The sequence below is a fragment of the Muntiacus reevesi genome, chromosome 2 (assembly GCF_963930625.1).
Source record: "Muntiacus reevesi chromosome 2, mMunRee1.1, whole genome shotgun sequence".
NCBI classification, from domain to species: domain Eukaryota; kingdom Metazoa; phylum Chordata; class Mammalia; order Artiodactyla; family Cervidae; genus Muntiacus; species Muntiacus reevesi.
The window spans coordinates 228,907,976-228,927,414 of record NC_089250.1 but is presented as its reverse complement, the minus strand read 5'-3'; the positions used below and the strand labels follow the sequence as shown (position 1 = coordinate 228,927,414).

General features: G+C 35.2%; 1 protein-coding gene across 1 annotated transcript in view; it reads left to right on the top strand.

Annotated features, from left to right (window-relative positions):
• Positions 1–19,439, top strand: part of ITFG1 (integrin alpha FG-GAP repeat containing 1) — a 294,435-nt gene that overhangs the window by 239,544 nt on the left and 35,452 nt on the right. The window contains exons 13-14 of the mRNA XM_065925272.1: positions 243–286; positions 7,486–7,564. Coding sequence (XP_065781344.1) covers positions 243–286; positions 7,486–7,564 — 123 coding nt within the window. The remainder of the gene's footprint in view (positions 1–242; positions 287–7,485; positions 7,565–19,439) is intronic.

Here is a 19,439-nt window from a genome sequence, read left to right as displayed (position 1 = left end):
TCACCTATATATTTCAAAAAATGGCATCAGCTTGACTGCTTAATAAAGGCTTTTGAAATAACTGGCATAAAGTGAACAACAGAAATTTAATTTACTCAGATCTAAAGAAACTGGGTTGATTTTTACTTGTGATCATGAATCAATAGGGCATATTAATAGATTTTAGGGGAAAATTAGAGCTCACTTTAAATATAAGCTTACATTATAACAGTAATAATAGGCTTTTTTTAATTTTTCCACAGTTCTTAGTGGTCTCTGTTCTAATGACTGTCCTCGTAAGATAACAGTAAGTAACCTTAATTCTTAGTTGTAAATATTTCTGTTAAAGTTCTCTGCATGATAGATACACACAAAATAGTTGTTATAGGTTTAATCAAATTGATGTTACTTTTAGAAGTGATTAAAATGTCCTTCATTGCTCAAGTAAAGTTTACTAGGAATAAAGTTCCTTTCCTAAAAACTTTCTCATCTCAAGGTTTATTTCCTTAATGAATCTTCTCTGATACACTTGGAAAAATGACCACAGCTCCCATCATTTCTGGGCATCCTGCTGCCATTTCACATGTGTAATACTTGGTCACACTTTATCTGTTCATATTTAATGCATTTCCCCAGACTGTAATCCCTTGAGGTCACGAACCATACCATCTTTGAATACCTCACTCATAGCACAGGATCAAGCATACAGTAGATAAATAATGAATTTTTGGTATAATCTTAATATTGACTTGCTGTCTAGTGGAATGTTTCCATGAAATAACAAATGTGAAAATAATAAGAAATTGCCAATTCATTTAAATTGTAATAAGAATACTACATTTTATTTAAAAGCATGAGCGCATTCACATGTGTGTCTTTGTGTGTGTGTGTTGGTATATTCTTGTTTGAGTCCTTGTAGTAACCATTGTTAGATAAGGAATTATCCTGAATTTAAGGATGAGGAAACTTGAGGCTCAGAGAAATAAACTATCCAAAGTCATAGAGCCATTAAGTAGTGTAACTAAAACACAGAACTAGGTATTCTGATTATAGCCTCATATTTTTAACACATCTTTAAAGCATTCATCATCAACGTCCTATGTACGGTTGGGAAATGTCCTATATTTAAGACATTTGGAATCCCTGACCCAGAGATTTGCATGCAAAGATTTAATCTAGACTCTTCTTGAGAGTAAGACCTCTGGAGTAATGAAGACTGTCAGAGAAGTTGATCTGTGAGCTGTGAAGCAAAGATGGTTTTTCAAAGATGGCCCAGATTGAAGCAAAAGGGCCATGCCTTTGTATTCTGCATCAGTCAGACATTGCATGCAGGCAGTCCCCAGGAAGGGGTTATAATTTATACAAGCCAGCTCTCTTTGGCTGAGAACAATTTTTAGGTTAAGAACTCAGCTGTAAGCTATCCTTAACCAATACTTGGAGCAGCTCAGGGAATATTGTCTCAATCCTAAAGGGGAGGTCTGTCACCACAACCACTATGAGTACCACATGAGTACCTGGTTAGACATATCTGCTTTCATATCAAAAATGTGAACATCTTGAAGGGGAGATCTGAGGAGGAGAGATGCAGAGGGTACATGGGAATTCTTTGGACTTTCCACTTAATTTTGCTGTGAATCTGAAACTGCTAATAAAAATAATGTCTTTTTTTTTTTAATTAAGTGCAAGTCTGACTAGTTGGAGGCCAAAGATTAACTTGGTTATTCAAGAAATGTCTACCCAGTTTATGAAACATTCAGAGCCTTTGTTCTTGTTCTTTTCTCTGATTGACGATATTCCCATCATGTGGCTTCTTTCATTACCCTAGTCAAGCAAAGAACGTTACAGAAGTTGAAACTGAACTGACTCATTTTACCGACAAGTTCTAGCAGAAAAATTGGTAAAAAAGGCCATTTGCTTAAGGCAGGTTGTATTTGTATTTCTGAGATCACTAGTGCTCCCATTCTCCATATCTTAAATTTACATCATGTGGAGAACAGAGTCATTGAGAAAGTCACATAAGTAAAGTGCAACATGCAGAGCTGCTCTTACAATGGTTGTCTTAGCAGTTCAGCACCTTTGGGCTTTTCTGCAGGTGATACGCCTGCCTCCCATTCACTCATTGATTACTTTATTTGAAGTTCAGATCCTGTTGAACTGCTCTTCACATCTATCATTGTCCTTCCCCACTGATATCATAGATCACAATTTTGTGGCAAACTAAAAGAAACAAATACACACTATACTACCCCAGTTCTCCATATATCAAACATATGCCCACTTGTGAAATTATTTATTTCATGATAAAGTGGGCCTTCTTCATATTGCTTTGATATCAGATCCACTTGATCATAGTAGAAAATGTTATGTTAGATATGACCCAGTATAAGACTAAGAGGAAAAGGTGCATGCCATATGATATTCTTATCACTTGAGTTAAATTATGAATTGAATAAATACTGTCCTGCTGCCTATATATTCCCACCTGCTACAGGCAACCTGTCTGATATATGGAGAGAGGAAAGAATATTTAAGTCAGCAATTCATCTCACCCAAATTCGTTTGTTTCCAGACTCCTTCATCTTCATTCAGCTTTAACTGCTCGCTCCCGTGTCCGTGTGATAGGCCCTGTGCTTCATTTGCTCTGTGTTCGGTTGCTCAGTCGTGTCTGACCCTTTGCAACCCTGTGGACTGTAGCCCACGTGGCTCCTCTGTCCATGGAATCTTCCCAGAAAGAATACTGGAGTGGGTTGCCATTTCCTCCTCTGGGGGATCTTCCCAACCCAAGGATCAAACTCGTGGCTACCTGTTTCTCCTGACTTGCAGGTGGATTCTTTACCGCTATAATGATGGACCTTATCTACCAGAAATGTTTAACTTTTGAAATCTCAGTGTCATCCATCAACTCTAATCCAAAGCTATTTTTTCCAGTCTTCTCACACTTGTTATTATAACTATACCTATTCAATTTTAAATCTGTTAGTTTCTTGGCCTGTATCAACCTGTTTTCTGTACCCCCCTCCTTATTTAGCTACCATATATCAACCATCACTTTTGCCACTTTGTTTAACTCCCATAAGCACTATGCTTTTCCTCTACCTGCCTGGCAAAGATACACCCCTGGGTTAATCCAACTGTCTCTCTTGTTCACTCCCAGCTCTAGGCCTATTAAGCATTTCTAAAGAAAAATATACAGCCATGAATGTTGTCACCACCACTGATTCATTGTCATGAACCTCAAATGAGTATTTCTAATTGTATCATAGTGTTACATGCATTCCTTTACACCTTTTCTTAGGGTACTTTCAGGATTTTCTCTTTGTCTTTGGTCTTTTCCTGATTTGAGTGTGATATGTATAGATATAGGTTTTTAGGTATTTTTCCTGTTTGGTATTCTCTAAACTTCCTGGATCTGTGGTTTGGTGTCTGTCACTAATTTTGGAAAATTCTTATATTATTTCCTCAAATATTTCTTCAGTTCTTTTTTCCCTTTTCCTTTTGGTAGTCCCACAATACATATGTTACACCTTTGATAATTGTCCCACAGTTCTTAGATAGTCTGTTCCAAATTTTCATTAGTTTTTCTCTTTCCAATTCAGTTTTGGAAGTTTCTATTGATATATCTTCAGGCTTACTGATCCTTTCCTCATCTGTATGCAGTCTACTGATGAGCTCATCAAAGGCATTTTTCATTTCTATTGCAGTATTTTTTATTTCTACCATTTCCTTTAGATTCTTTCTTGGCATTTCCATCTCTCTGCCTACATTAACAACCTTTCATTGCATATTGTCTACTTTTGTCCATAAGAGGTGTTGTCATATTAATCATAGTTACTTTAATTTCTGGTCTGATAATTCCAGCATCGCCGTATGAGTCTGGTTCTGATGCTTGCTTTGTCCTCTCACACTTTGTTTTCTGCCTTTTGGCATGCTTTGAAATTTTTGTTGAGCACCAGACATGAGCTACTGGGTGAAAGGAACTGTGGTAGATAAGCCTTCATGATGAAGGTTTATGTTTACCTGCTAGGAGTTAAGACTGTTCCTGTTCGCAGTAGCTGTGCTGTCAAGAGACAGAGTTTTCCTCTAGCATCTTTGTTTTTGTCGCTATTGTCTTTGTGTCACCCTTAAATGGATCAAAAGTCTTCAGATCTTTTAACTGTAATCTCATTACTAGGAACCCAATTGATTTGGTGGTGAAGTATAAAACTATGGTAGGAAAAGCATCCTGTAATCCTCTGATTAAATCTCAGACTTTAGTGAGCCTGTGTCCCTAAGCTGTGACTTGCACAAGTGCTTCTCAGCTGACCCTCCTCTACAGGTTAAATAGGAACTCTCAAATTAGTTCACACTGATTCTCCAGCAATTTCTCAATCAGTTTAAGTGTTCCCCCCCCAGTACTGGCTCTAATTTCAGTCTTCTGCTTCTGATCTTCTGCTCCCAATAAGCTGTGATTCCTAAAACATGTTACATGCTATGCTATAAGGGGTAAGAGGACTTTCCCAGTGACTCAGTGGTAAAGAATCCTCCTGCCAGTGCAGGAGATGCAGGTTCAATCCCTGGGTCAGGAAGATCCCCTGGAGGAGGAAATGGCAACCGACCCCAGTATTCATGCCAGGAAAATCCCATGGACAGAGGAGCCTGGTGGGCTGCAGTCCATGGGAGGGCAAAGAGTCAGACACAGCTGAGCAGCTGAGCATGCATGCCTCCCAAGGGGTAAGAAACCAAACACACAGGCTCGGGTGTCAGTCATATCATGTCCATTGGGAAGGCAGAGTAAAGATGAATTACTCATTATGTACATAGTACCAAGCAGCAGTTCTCAAAACTTCTATTCTGAAGACTCCAAATAGTTGTTCTTAGGTGAGTTTTGTTTATCAATATTTCTATTTGAAATTAAAACTGGAACAATTTTAAATATTTCTATTAAATCATTTTAAAACAATAAAACCATTACATGTTAACCTCTGTTTTATTACATAATAATTTCCCGAAATTCAGCAGTAGCAGTTACTTAAGTTAGTTGTAATGTGGAATTTGAAGCTATATCAGTGCATTTTTCCAACTCTGTCACATAACTTACTGGTTATTTAGAAGTCTGTTGTTTAATTTCCACTCATTTATGAATACCTCATGTTTGTTTCTGTGGTTGTTTTTGTCTTGTTTTGTTTTTTTGCTGCACTGCGTCTTCATGTCAGTGCAAAAGCTCCTCGTTGTTGTGTGTGGGCTCTGTTACTGACTTCTAGTTTAATTCTGTTGTGGTCAGAGAACAAACTTTGTAAAAATTTCAGTACTTTTACATTGATTGGAACTTGTTTTATGGTCTAGTATATGTTTCCCCTTAGAGAATGTTCCTTGTATGTTTGAGATGAGTTATGTATTCTGCTAAAGTTGCGTAGTGTTCTAGTCTACTAAATCTATTCTAGTGTTGTCCAAGTCTTCTGTTTCCTTATGAATCTTATGCTTCATCGGTCTATCCATCAATGACACTAGTGTTATTATTAGTACTTCTAAGAGTATCCCCTATTGTTATCTATTTCAACCATCAATACCTCATATATTTGAGAGCTCAATTAGGCACATTTATGTTTATAATTTTGTCTCCTTGGTGGATTGACTCTTTAGTTGTTATAAACTCCCATTTTCTGTCTCCAATAACATTTTTATGTTAAAGTCTGTTTTGTCTGATATTAATATGGCTACTCCAGCTCTTATTTGGTTACTGTTTGCATGGTATATCTTTTCCATGCTTTTACTTACTTCAGCCTATTTGTTGTAAAAACATTTGTTTTTAAAGTGTGTCTTTTATAGAGAGCATATACTTGGATGATGTTCTATCCTGCTCATCTCTGCCTTTTGATAGCAGTGTTTAATCTATTTACATTTAATATAATTACTAGTAAGGTAGATTTATGTCTGCCATTTTGCTATTTTGTTCTTTAGTGTTGCTGCTAATACCCACACTTTTTACCAATGGGGCTTTTGGACTCCAGGGGTCCTTGCACCACACTTTGAGAACTGTTGTATGGAGGAATCACGTCTGGATTTCTGGATTCTTGTTTTTCAATGTCAGAGTGACTGGTGCATGGTAGGAAGTTAATTTCAGCTTTAGGACTCATAACAGAGACTTGCTTATATGATTTTTTTCAATGGACTGTAGAACAAAAGAAAAAACTTATAAAATCTGTAAAATAAGATATTATAGATAGGAGTATGAAATTTTCCAAATGAGGATTAGAAAAAAATATTCAAGAATTTAATTGGGAAGGTTCACAAAATACAGTACTTATAGCCTAAGATACCAGTCTTCCAGTACATAAACTCGACCGTGGGTAATAAAATGAATCTGAGGTTACAACACTGTGATATATATAGTCTCACAAGTATTATCTCCAAGCCTCACTGCAATGAGACAGGTTTAAAATATTAAAGAACATTCACCATTCCAAAGAAACAAACCCATAAGAGATGAAATATTTTGTATTAAGAAGTGTATATCACATTAGTGATGTTTGTTACTAAGTGTGTGGAGTAATTTATAGCTAGTAGAAGTGATAAATGTTTGCATTTATGCATTGGGTGACATACATAAGAATAGCATGTTTATCATGGCAAAAAAATGGAAATGAGTGTTGATCAACAAAAGAATGAAAAATATTTGTGCTATAATCATGCAGTGGAGTACTCTCCACCTGTGCATCAGGTGACATACATAAGAATGCCATGTTTATCATGGCCAAAGAAAATGGAAATAAGTGTTGATCAACAAAAGAATGAAAACTATCTATGCTATAATCATGCAGTAGAATACAACCTTGAACTATAGTACATGCTTAATCATGGATGAGTCTCACATTAATCTATTTTTTACACAGTCACAGAAGGATACATAAAGTATGGTTCCATTCACATAGAAATTTAAAAGAGGCATAACCAAATATATTTTAACATATATATATATATGATAAAACTTACATTTTCCTTAACTGGAAAAGAATGTATTCTCTAAGTCTAGTGCAGGATGTAAAATGTTTTAGAACTACTCATCAGTATTTTTCATTCTATTAGGATTACAATGGATGGATTTTATTTATATTTACTGGGAAAATATAAACTATTCCAGTTCATTCCCAAAGGGAAAAGCAATGCTATAGTCAACAGAAATATCATAGTAAAACTACTCAAGGTGGGACCAAAAGTAGTAAAGAAAATTCTTCCTTAAATGTTCATCTTTATGTAATAAAGAAGAGACATTATTAGATTTTAGAGCTATCCAATAAAATTAATGGACTATATAAATAAAATTACCAAATCATTTAAAGTTAAGACTTTCTACTAATACAAGGTTTTTTAATAGATAACACTGGTTATCTATTTATGAACATGTTCTCTAACTGCTATCTAATATGAATGAATTTTATATAGAAGTATTTACTTTTTGGAATAGATTTGCCTGAAACTTCTGATGATGCATTTACTTTCCAAGGCTTAACTATTTATTTTTTATTGTAGCCCTTTGGAGTAAATCAACCTGGACCTTACATCATGTATACAACTGTAGATGCAAATGGATATCTCAAAAATGGTTCAGGTAAGACTAGATATGCATAATAGTACATTTAATCAATATATTGGGTTGGCCAAAAATTTTGTAACATCTTCCAGAAAAACCCAAACAAACCTTTTGGCCAACCAAATATTAACAAAGTAAACTGAATGGCAAAAATTATCATTCTGTTTTCACACTCTTTATAAAATCTTCAATTTTATATTATACCTTGTCTTTCTGTGTACTTACATCAGTAGATTACAAAAAGTCCTCATGACAAATATATTAACACTAAATTCTTTATATATCCCTATTGTATGGAGCCAAATCATTGTCCTTATTTTTCAGTTGAAGTAACAGAGGTTAGGAATGATTACTTGAGATATCTTGATCAAAGTATGAAGTGGTGAATTAGTTAACAGAGCTCATCTTAAAAGAAGTAAAAATTAGGATTCAATTTACTAGATTAATCCTAGTTTTTTTTTCATATGTTGAATAGAAACTGGAATATTATACAAATTTATATAACATGTAAATTGTTTTGATATGTGACTATAAAGAAAAATCTTGTTTTACATTTGATAAGAGGAAATGCAATCAAAGCAAATGGGAAATAATACAAAGCAAAGGATGTCTGATCTTAACAGATGACTTAGCTGACTGAGATAAGGTCCAAACATTTCAATTCTCTAAGAAGGAAAAGGAATCCTTACATACAACATATGCTTCTTTGAGACTGCTCAAGTCCTAACCATGAAGTACATGTAAACAGAGGTATTGTTACTCCTCCATTTTTAAATGAACTAAATTAAAAAAGAACTCATTATATGGCAATTTTCATTTCATATAATTTTATTAAATATGCCAGAGTGCACTTCCTTTAAGCTAATTGTACACATTTAACATTGTCATCATGATGTTTCATCAGCACAGAAACATTCCATAAAACAAAAACTGAAAAATTCAAGGAGAAACTGACAAACTCAATTACAGTTTACCCTTGAACAACACGGGAGGTTAGGTGCACCAACCCTCTGTGCAGTTGAAAATCTGCTTATAATCTATAGTTGGGCCTAATTCCTCTATATCCTTCAATTCAGCCAAGTGTGAATTATGTAGTACTGTAGTATTTACTATTGAGAAAAATCTGCATATGAGCAGACCTGAGCAGTTCAAATTTGTGTTATTCAAGAGTCAATTATATAGTCAAATATGTTGATATACCACTGTCAGTCAAGGAAACTTAAATCTGGATATAGATGATTTGAACAAATTATACTTTAAAACATACGTATATTAAACTGTACAATAGATTCCAAGACAAACTGGTTTTATTTTTTATCAATTAACTCTCTTAGACTTCCTTTTGTAAAACATATTTATTTTACCTTTGCCTGCACTGGGCCTTGGTTATGGCATACTGTGGCACACATGCTCCAGAGAGCATGGGCTCTGTGATTGGGTCACGGCTGCCCCACAGCATGTGGGGTCCTGGCTCCATGAGCAGGGATCGAACCCATGGCCCCTGCACCAGAAGGCGGATTCTCAATCACTGCACCACCAGGGAAGTCCCTCTTTCAGACTTTCAAGATGCCGATAATTTCAGTTCTAGATTAAATGTTTCAGAATGCTGAAAAAGATGAAGTTCTTCATTCATGTTATGAAGCTAATATAACTTCATAAAGCTAATGTAATTTTATAGCTAGTTTACAAAGCTACTCCTGTATGGATCACAGCCTTGTCATGGCAAAGGGGCTGACATAACTCAATGAAACTATGACCCATGCTATGCAGGGCCACCCAAGACGGATGGGTCACAGTGAAGAGTTCTGACAAAACATGCTTCACTGGAGGAGGAAATGGCAATCCCCTCCAGTAGTCTTGCTGTGAGAACCCCATGAACAATATCCAAAAGCAAAAAGATATGACACCGGAAGATGAGGCCGCCAGGTCAGACAGTATGCTACTAGGGAACAGCATAGGGCAATTACTAATAGTTTCAGAAAGAATGAAACGACTGGGGCAAAGCAGAAAGAATGTCAGTTGTGGATGTGAAAATGAGGGTGGTGAAAATACAGTCCAATGCCATAAAAACAATACTGCATAGGAACCTGGAACATTAGGTCCATTAAACAAGGTAAATGGGATGTGGTCACGCAGGAGAAGGCAAGAGAGAACATCAACATCTTAAAATCAGTGAACTAAAATGGATGGATGAAACTGGAGCCCATTATACAGAGTAAAGTAAGCCAGAAAGATAAACACCAATACAGTATACTAACGCATATATGTGGAATTTAAAAAGATGGTAATGGTAACCCTATATGCAAAACAGAAAAAGAGACACAGATGTACAGAACGAACTTTTGGACTCTGTGGGAGAAGACGAGGGTGGGATGTTCTGAGAGAATAACATTGAAACAAGTATACTATCAAGTGTGAAACAGATCACCAGCCCAGGTTGGATGCATGAGACAAGTGCCCAGGGCTGGTGCACTGGGAAGACCAAGAGCGATGGGATGGGGAGGAAGGCGGGAGGGGGGATCGGGATGGGGAACACATGTAAATCCACGGCTGATTCATGTCAATGTATGGCAAAAACCACTACAATATTGTAAAGTAATTAGCCTCCAACTAATAAAAATAAATGAAAAATATATAAATAAATAAAATGGATGAAAATGGACGAATATAATTCAGGAGACCATTGTATCTATTACTGTGGGCAAGAATCCCATAAAAGAAATGGAGTAGGCCTCGCAGTCAACAAAAAAGTTCAGAACATAGTACTTGGGTGCAGTCGCAAAAACAACAGAATGATCTCGGTTCATTTCCAAGGCAAACCTTTCAGCATCACAGTAATCCAAGTCTATGCCCCAACCATTAATGCCAAAGAAACTGAAGTTGACCAGTTCTCTGAAGACCTACATCAGTTTCTAGAACTAACACTAAATGTCCTTTGGTGTCCTTTTCATCATAGGGGATTGGAATGCAAAAGTAGTAAGTCAAGAGATACCCAGAATAACAGACAAGTTTGGCCATGGAGCACAAAATGAAGCAGGGCAAAGAATAATAGAGTTTTGTCAACAGAACATGCTGATCATAGCAAATGCACTTTTCCAGTAAGCCAAAAGATGACTGTACACATGGATATCACCAGGTGGGCGATACAGAAATCAGACTGATTATGTTATTTTAGCTGAAGATGGAGAAGCTTTATATAAAATCAGCAAAATCAAGACCTGGAGCTGATTGTGGCTCAGATCATGAGCTCCTTATTGCAAAATTCAGCATTAAATTGAAGAAAGCAGAGAAGAGCACTAAGCCATTCGGGTATGACCTGCATTAAATCCCTTTCGTTTATATAGTGGAGGTGACGAATAGATTCAAGGGATTAGATCTAGTAGACAGAGTGCCTGAAGAACTATGTATGGAGGCATGTAACATGATACAGGAGGCACTGATCAAAGCCATCCCAAAGAAAAAGAAATGCAAGAAGGCAAAGTGGTTGTTTGAGGAGGCTTTACCAATAGCTCAGGAAAGAACAGAAGCCAAAAGCGAGGGAGAAAGGGAAAGATACACCGAACTGACTGCAGAGTTCCAGAGAATAGCAAGGAGAAGTAAACAGGCCTCCTTAAATGAACAATGCAAAGAAGTAGAGGAAAATAATAGAATGGGGAAGACTAGAGATCTCTTCAAGAAAGCTGGAGATACCAAGGGAACAGTTCATGCAAAGATGGGCACAATAAAGGACAGAAATGGCAAGGACCTAACAGAAGCAGAAGAGCACTGAAGGCTGAGCACTGAAGAATTAATGCTTTCCATTTGTGGTGCTGGAGAAGACTCTTGAGAGTCTCTTGAACTGCAAGGAGACCATACCAGCCAATCATAAAAGAAATCAACCCTGAATATTCATTGAAAGGCCTGATGCTGAAGCTGAAACTCCAGTACTCTGGCCACCTGATGTGAAGAGCCAACTTATTGGAAAAGACTGTGGTGCTGGGAAAGATTGAAGGAAATAAGAGAAGGGGCAACAGAGGAAAAGTTGGTTAGATAGCAACACCAACTCAGTGGGAGTGCATTTGAACAAATTCCAGGAGATAGTGGAGGGCAGAGGAGCCTGGCGTTCTGCAGACCATGGGGTCACAAGGACTCAAACACAACTTAGGGACTGAACAACAACAATGATACAAAGTCAGCATATCTAAAACCGAAAATTTAGCCCACTTGCAAACTATCAGTCAAAAATGCTATCAAAAATACTATTCATTTAATTACATTTGTATTTTGAAAGATTTTCTTAAGACCGTCAAGCAGGTGATTATCACAGGAATGCACTGATGGTTTAAAATGGGGGAAAATCTCTTTATCTTCATAAAGGTAGATCAGTTTTTTAAAGACTTGTCTTCTTTTTTTTCATATAATAATACATTATTTAAATCTTTCCATGTCCATACAGCTAGTCCTAATTTTTTAAATTGAAGTATAGTTGACTTAGTGTTATATTAATTTCAGGAGTACAATATAGTTATTCAATATTTTTATAGATTATATTTCATTTAAAGTTATTATAAAATATTGGTTATATTTCCTGTGCTGAAGTTATATCCGTGTATCTTATTTATTTTATACCTAGTTGTTCTTAACTCTTAATTCCCATCCCCTCCATTGCCCATCACCTCACTGCTCTTCCCTCTGGTGGTGATGGTGGTTTAGTTGCTAAGTTGTGTACAACTCTTGTGACCCCGTGAACTATAGCCCACCAGGATCCTCTGTCCATGGGATTCTCCAGGCAAGAATACTGGAGTGGGTTGCCATTTCCTCCTCCATGTCCCTCTGGTAACCACTGGTTTATACTCTCTATCTATAAGTCTGTTTCTCTTTTGTTGTATTCGTTTGTTCTATTTTTTAGACTCCATATAAGTAAAAATACAGTATTTGTCTTTCTATGACTTACTTCAATAAGCATAATACCTTCAAAGTCCATCCTTCTTGTTGCAAATGGCAAAATTCCATTCTTTTTAGTTCGTTTCCTGTGAAATTATTTTACATGTGGATACAATAACTGGATAATTTGCTCTTTTTTCCCCAACAGTAAAGAAAACAGTAAAGATATATTTGATATGTTTTTGTGTACTTAAATGAATAATACTTCATAGGAAAAAATCTAGAAAAATACTCATCAAATTGTTAACATTTATCTTGAGAGAGCAAGATTTCAAGAGATTCACTTCCTATTTGTTACATTTTCATAACTATTTACTATTTACTACTTTTAGTGCTTTTTTATTTTTTTAAAAAAAGGTAAATTTTATGCAAATTTAAACCTACCAAAATACTACTCTTAGAATCAAATACAGAAAATTTTTTTAATAGGGATTGTTGTTTACAATATATATTTATTGAACTTCTACTACAAGCCAGGTATTGACACTTAGTAATATATCTAATTAGATGTTAAAAACCCATTTGATGATACTTACTACCCACTGCTGTTTCTAAGTGAATAGAACAGTATCCTCAATTTGGTTGCCGGAAACAAAGACAGGACTTTGGGCTTATTCTCACTCAGTTAAGAATTTACTTCTTCCTCGACTGGGAAGGGATCTGTAAGCATAAAAACAAAGGAGAAAATATCTATAGAAAAATAAATGCAACTGAATGAATAAATCAAATAAATGCATACATTTTCATGGCCAAAAATAAAAGGCTGTAGCAAACTGGGAAAATCTAAATGTCCAAAAGTAGAGAAATAATAAATGATGACATTTTATTATAGTTTCCAGCCTGTAAAATATTTTAGAATAATTTTTGATGAACAGATGTTTAGTGTCTAACACTTGGGAAGGAGGCACATCTGTGTGCATAATCTAATTGTATGAGTGTAGATGTCTTTAGTATACCCATGTGTAGGAAAAATATAAGAGCGAAATGACATATAGAAATGTTACTAGGATTATCTTTTGGTTGTGGGATTTTCTTTATATAATTTTTGCATTTTAGTTTACTACACTGATCATATGTTGCTATGAAAATATATTTAATTTGAGAAATATGTTAATAAATAGTCATAAATATTTTTTAAATATTTTAACCATATGCTATATTTCATGCATAAATATACATTCTAAACAGGGGAGTAGCAGCTAATTAAGGAAGTAATATTGTGAAAACCTATGCCAAAATTTAAAGGATGAAATTTCTACTTTAAATGTTAATTAAGCGTGTCGATGGGCTTCCCTGGTGGCTCAGATGGTAAAGAATCTGCCTGCAGTGTGAGACCTGGGTTCGGCCCCTGGGTTGGGAGGACCACCTGAAGAAGGGCATGGTAACCCACTCCAGAATTCTGGCTAGAGAACTCCATGGACAGAGGAGCCTGGCAGGCTGCAGTCCAGGGGGTCGCAGAGTCAGAGACGACTGAGCAACTTTCACTTTCACTTCTCAAGCATGCTGGAATCTAAAGAAATTGGTTAAGCCACACCTCCCAACCCATCCAGCCCCACTTGTAGAGTATTTTCTACTCTAGGAAGAGAATGACCACATAAATAGCCCTGGTTTTCTTATAGAGCAGCTAAGGTCACTAATTAGTGGCTCATGAAATGATTTTAATGATTTCTGATAAGGACCTTATATTTAATAGAATAAAAGGTAAAAAATATCAACAATATCCCACATTTAGTGTTGTTTCGTGAAAGTTTTAGTGTTTGTGTTCTTAACTGGGTAATGACATGAAATTTAGTTTTTATTGTGGACTGTGGTCAAAAATGTTTGAAAGCCACTGTCAGAGACAATAACTTGCCTTCATGTTATTCAGAAAAGGTCTGGCCTAATTATCCCTTTTGCTTTATAGACAGATTTTATCATTATTACCATGTATTCTGTGGTCCTATTCCACTTCCTGGCTAAGACAATAGTGAAATGTTATTAGACAATTATATTACAGAGGAGTCATTAATTTTCTAAATAACTGTTTACTACTCTTATAAATTAGCTAGAGATCTACAATAAGGACCCAAATTTCCTAAATAATATTAAATAAGAACTTAGTAGATGGGAGCATGTAGGCCAGATTGTGTGCATTAGTGAGTTGTTGGCCATTTCTAAATAATAACATTATTAGACCAAGAAGTATTTTTCTACCTCTTAAATTGCTTATTTAGCCCTGCTGTTATAAAATTATTTCCCGTTAGTCCTCTAAAGATACTATTTGTTAACATATCTGAGAAAAGCATTAGTAACCTTTACCTACTATACACCCTTCATCATAAGCCTCAAATATAAGAACAGTTAAAATATATGGCAGAAAAGAAGCACTGAGAAAAAATAATTTGTTGTAATACATAATAAGCACATTGTCTTTCTAAAATTTTAACCTTTCAGGTTTCTCCATTTTAATAAATCACTGTCAATCCATTACATCTTCCAGTGTCAAAAAAAATGTATTATTCTTTATGTTCATTTCTCACCTACATATTTTCTGAAATTATCTCCAGAGTATAGTCGTGTTCCATTTATCCACATGTAATTATCTGTAAAAGAATTTTTTAGTCCTAGGTCATTTTATTTTAATCACTCATCATATTTTAAATTGTCATACCCAGAAATTTTAGCTTGAGCAGTACTTAATCAGGCATGTTTTTGTGTCAAAAATCGTAATTCATAACAAAAGAGAATGGAGTTTTTATGCCCTGCTGGGTTATCCGTGACATTCTTTTTATCTTAAAGAATGAATTCTTCTCACAAGAAGAATCATTCCCTTTCCTTAATCTTATACCAACTAAAGATCTGATAGAGATTGTCAAATCCATAGAGATTAAGATGAGGGCATGGCTAATGATGATTTTTTTTTTTCAGTGGAATGAAAGGGAGGGAGGGAAATATGAAATAGCTTGTAAGCAGTACTGATATATCCTCTTCATTTAATTGTAAGTTGAATTTATAAATTAATCAATTATAAGAAATGCAGAAAGTCTGAGAAACTGCAAGGGAAGTTTACAAATTATTCAGCTGTTGAGCAGTTAAAAATTCCATCTGCACAGTACAAGTGAGTAAAAGTCATGTTCTGGGAAACCAAAAGAAAGAAAATAAGTTATAGTGTCAGTGAAACCAAAAAATTTGGTTCGTGAAATTCTATTTATGAACTGAGTTCTAGTATCATAGATACTAGATTGTAATATTAATACTGAAGGGAAAACTACCACATAACAGAGAGAACAGAAAGTGGGGCAAAGAATATAATTTGTCTATTCTATGATTTCTGCTAGCAAATGTTTTGTCATCCTACAAGGTGTAAATTACTCAGCAAACTCTGTCTACATGTAAGTATATTTGGTAAAGGAATTTAATTAAAATCTCACTCATTACTCAGTAATACTATTCCTTCTCATTCCTAAGTCTTACTTAAGGACTATTGTCATTAGCCATGTTTTCCTCTAACTTCAAGTTATGCACAACAGGAGCCATAGAAAGCTGCTAAGTGCTACAGTGAAGATTTAAATTCACAAATACATTATGTATACAATGCCTGTTACATAAGAACCACTCAGTATACCCTGAACAAATGCAAGAATGAAATAAAATTCTGAAGATGAAATAGAATGGCATTTGGAAAAAAGAAAAAAAAAAGAAGGTATTTGAAAATAACTAGATTTTGCATCTCCTTAATTAATTTTTCACCACTCCCTATCTTAAATTCATTAGAAATACAGTATAAGGTAAAGTCAAATAAGTAAATTTAAAGAAAGTACTAATTTAATCACAAATTATATTTTTAACAATTTCCTCATAAGTATTTCCCTTTTTAAACTAGCTCTACCCTAAAATTCTAAATTTTTATCCACTCATATGTTTTTTCCATTATTGATCTGGACTTTCTAGATGACATAAAAACAAATGTATGTTACAGACCCATAATGATAATGTGCTACTCAACATAATGCCTCATAGGTCCCCACACTACTCCCACAAAGACCTAAATCATGGATCAATATTTTCTCATCTTCCCATAATCTCTTGACATTGCTCATTGTAAATTTAGATAACAGTTGCCTGAACAGTTGTGCTCAGTAACATAGAGGTTAGTTTCTAGAATGTTGAGATCTCTTAGAAATCTAGTTTCTTGCTTTTATATCCCTAAGTGGCTTTCTTCTGCCTAAGAATCAAGGGTTTTCATAATTGAACCCAAAATTACCTACCAGCCTTATCTTTTCTTATTCCCTTTATGCATCTGATACATATCCAGTTTGGTTTCCCATTTATCCAGCTTCAAAGACCTTCCAAGATAAAGGCCTTTGTTCATGTTTTCAATCTCTAACTCTTCCCCATTCTTATATCTGAGAACTTCAAATTTAACAATATCAGCACCATCCCATTGGCTCTCAAAACTGGAAATAAACTCTCTTTCCACCAAATGTCAATAGAATATTATCTTGTATTTCTCCTTACAACACCTACCACACTCTCCCTTGTATCATTAGTTTTGTCTTATCTCCCATATACTGTAGGTGCATTGAGGAATGTATTTTGCATTTATGTGTGTTGCCCATTCTAGGACATCCAAATAGTTGTTGAATGAATGATTACATGAAATCAGTACTAAGACTTCCATTTCTTTAAAATAAGACTTAAGGCAGAAAACTTTACCAAAATCAATCATAGTGACAGTTCGTAACTGATTATAAGCAAATTTTTAAAAATCTAACATAAAATAGTGGAATTAGTTCATAAAAACTGAATTAAGATTACTAGAGCTGTGGATGTTTATTATAAAGCCCCTGCCTTGTGCTGGACACTATTCAGACCCACTACATGTCATCTCATTGAATTTCACAGTAGCCTTGCTAGGCAGTCCTCATTCTACAGCTGAGACCCTGAGAACTAAAGTAATTTAGCTGTGTCATTCAGCTGTTAACTAGTCAAGCTAGATTATTCAAGACTAACTACAAACCCACACATTCTTAACAGTACTCCAGTATTTTTAAATGTCATCTTGTCAAAAGCTTAGCATATTTCTAAAAAAGGAAATTATCCCTAACACTTTGTTTCATTTCTATTTAAACTGTGGTAACTGTGTAAAGTGAAATGATGACTACAGTTTAACAAACACAACTTTGTTTTATGATGCTTCTGTTTCTTTTTTATTGCTATAGGCTTATGATTTTTGTACTTCATGATCTTTTATTTTTCATAATGATTTCAGAAACAGCACTTGGGTAATGGGTACATTCTTTGCTTTCTGGGATGTTGCTGAATTTGTCCCTGCTCGATACCACCTTACCACTACACACAGGCTGAAGAAATAAAGCAAACATCAGAACCAGACTCAGATAAGTCACAGATTTTGAAATTATCAGATAGGAAGGATACAATAATTATGATTAACATATAAGGGCTCCAATAGAAAAAGTGGACAACATGTAAAAACAGATGGATAATGTAGGCAGAGAGATGAAAATTCTAAGAAAGAATTGAAAAGAAATGCAAAAAATCAAAATAGTGGTAACAAAATTAAAGAATGCCTTTCTTTGATAGGCTCATCAGTAGAGTGGACATGCACAAGGAAAAAAATCAGTGACCTGAAGACATGTCAATAGTAATTCCCCAATCTGAAATGGACAAACAAACAAACCAAAAAAAGAATAGGGGAGGAAAAATACAACAGAACATCCAAGAACTGTGGGACAAATTCAAGGTGAAATATATATATATATAATTGGAGTATAAAAGGAGAAGAAAGGACAGAACATAAAAAATATTTGAAGAAATAATGTCCAAGAATTTTCCAAAATTAATGATATATACCACAGTTCCAGAAAGCTCAGAGAATATCATATGGGATAAATGTCAAATCTTCACCAATGCATATTATAATCAAACTGCAGAAAACCAAAGACAAAGAGAAAATCTTAAAAATAAGCCAGAGGAAAAAAATACCTTACATCTAGCAGAGTAAAGGTACAAATTACAGCCAACTTTTTGTCAGAAACCAGTACAAGCAAGAAGGGAATGAAATATTTGAATTGTTGAGAGAAAAAGCTATCAACCTATATATTTAGCAAAATCATCTTTTCAACATGAAGGAGAAATAGACTTTATCAGGCCAACAAAAACTGAGGGAAGCATCCCCAGTAGATCTGCTACCCAAAAATAGTTAAATAGATTCTTCAGGTCAGAAACTCATATTTACAGGTCAGAAACTCATATTTACATAAGAAAGGAATAAATATTCCAAGAAGAAATAAATGAAGATAAAATAAGCCCTTTTATTTCTTAGTTGATCTAAAAAATAACTTTTAGATTGTTTAAAGTAATGAGAATAACAGTGTACTGGGTGATGATGGCATATGAATGAGTGATATGAATGACAGAAGTGTCATAAGCGATCGGAGAGGCAATCGGGAATACCCTGATGTTTATTTAAATTAGTCCTTTCCATTTACTTATCCATTTACAATCAGGATATCCTTACCATCAGATTTGCATGATAGCCTCTTTCAGAGAAACAATAGTAAGTTATAAAACTTAAATATACTTTATCATTAAATTTACCACATTCATTTGTTCACCACATATATTTACGTTTATCACAGCCTCCCTTGTGACTCAAATGGTAAAGAATCTGCCTGCAGTGCGGGAGGCCTGGGTTTGATCCCTGGGTTGGGAAGATCCCCTGGAGGAGTACATGGCAAACCATTCCAGTATTCTTGTCTGGAGAATTCCAAGGACAGCAGAGCCTGGCGGTCTACAGTCCATGGGGTCGTAAAGAGTCAGACAGAACTGAGCAACTAAGTACAGCACATCATGCTTTTATTGGTGCTTCCTTGGTGCCGATTTACCGGTCCAGCAGTAAATGCAGGGGACAGGAGTTCGATTCCCAGTCAGGGAACTAAGATCCAAAGTGCCACAGAGCAACAAGCCC